General features: G+C 41.2%; 1 protein-coding gene across 1 annotated transcript in view; it reads left to right on the forward strand.

The window, feature by feature from the left end:
- LOC102202867 (CD2-associated protein-like) overlaps positions 1–1,256 on the forward strand; it is a gene marked incomplete at its 5' end in the record, with an annotated part of 8,794 nt that overhangs the window by 3,799 nt on the left and 3,739 nt on the right. Inside the window, one exon of the mRNA XM_005755280.1 lies at positions 358–487. Within this exon, the coding sequence (XP_005755337.1) occupies positions 358–487 (130 nt within the window). The remainder of the gene's footprint in view (positions 1–357; positions 488–1,256) is intronic.

Genomic DNA, 1,256 nt, shown 5'->3' on the forward strand with positions numbered 1-1,256 from the left:
ATGAGAGGTGAAACGTCTTCAAGTAACTTAAAGAAGTCCAGACGCTTTTCTTTGCAAGCTCCTTTGACTACGAGGACCTGGATGACTGAGAACCTTCACAGACACCAGGCCCCATTGAAGATATTTTTTAGTCTAACTGCTTCCTTGTGTATAGGTCTAGTGTTACATGAATGTTATGGTTTTGCAGTGCAGACACGTTTTGGCAAGTGAGAGATGTCAGTGGTTGTGCTGTGGGAAAAGTTTTTCACTTTTCCTTTGGACCTTTCTTGTTGCCCTCATGGCATCAGAATGTTCTGACTGAACCTCTCAATCTCTCTACACAATCAGGACTGATTGCTTTATTTGACATGTGCACAGGTAGAAGAGGGCTGGTGGAGCGGCACCTTGAACGGTAAATCAGGCATTTTTCCCTCCAACTTTGTCAAAGAGCTGGAGCCCATGGGAGACATCGGAGAGTCCAATGACACCAGCAGAGCAGATGACACTGGTAAAAATTTTAAAAAAGGGTGCAGCTGAATTTAAAAACATTTGTATTTGAATTTACTAACTTTGTGTAATTTGTCTTTAGTCAGTGTGCTAATCATTTAATAAACCATAAATACCACTTATACAATAGTGTTTATGGAGAAATACCTCAGAGCTGTGGAGGTAGGAGTGTGATATGATTTTAACCACAATAAAATGATCAGAGAAAGTTGGAAGCAACAGGAGATCACTCGGTTTTCACTGTTTTGCACACTGCTACACAGCAAAACACACCGAAGTGTAATGATCCCAGCAGTGAATGAAGGGGCCGTAAAGAAACCAACCAAACAGCTGGCCATCAGCAAACATACATCAGACACGGTGAACACTGCTAGTTATTTTCTAAATCTAGAGCTTGTTAGTTAAGCTGTGTTGTTTCTGTATTTAAAGGTCATTACTCCATTGTTAGTAGAATTAAGTGCAGTTAATGAAGCCGTTCAGTTTAGAATGCAGTCCGTCTGAAACAAGCCTCAGTAGGCTAAGTTGTTTAGTCTACAGCTGCATGTTTTTAAGCCTTCTGCCCGGTTCTTCTATGACTGAGAGATACAGAAGCTCTTTAAAAAAAAAAAGTCAATTTAGGATCCACAGATTGATGGCAGTAGGGATGGGTATCGTTTAGGTTTTATCCGATACTGGTGCCAAATCGGTACTTTTGAAACGGTGCCGGTGCTTAAACGGTGCTCGAACCGGTGCTTAAAGAATGGAGAACACAAAATTGGTCCAAAAACCTC

The sequence above is a fragment of the Pundamilia nyererei genome, unplaced genomic scaffold (assembly GCF_000239375.1).
Source record: "Pundamilia nyererei isolate P.nyererei 1_Seehausen unplaced genomic scaffold, PunNye1.0 scaffold01134, whole genome shotgun sequence".
NCBI lineage: Eukaryota > Metazoa > Chordata > Actinopteri > Cichliformes > Cichlidae > Pundamilia > Pundamilia nyererei.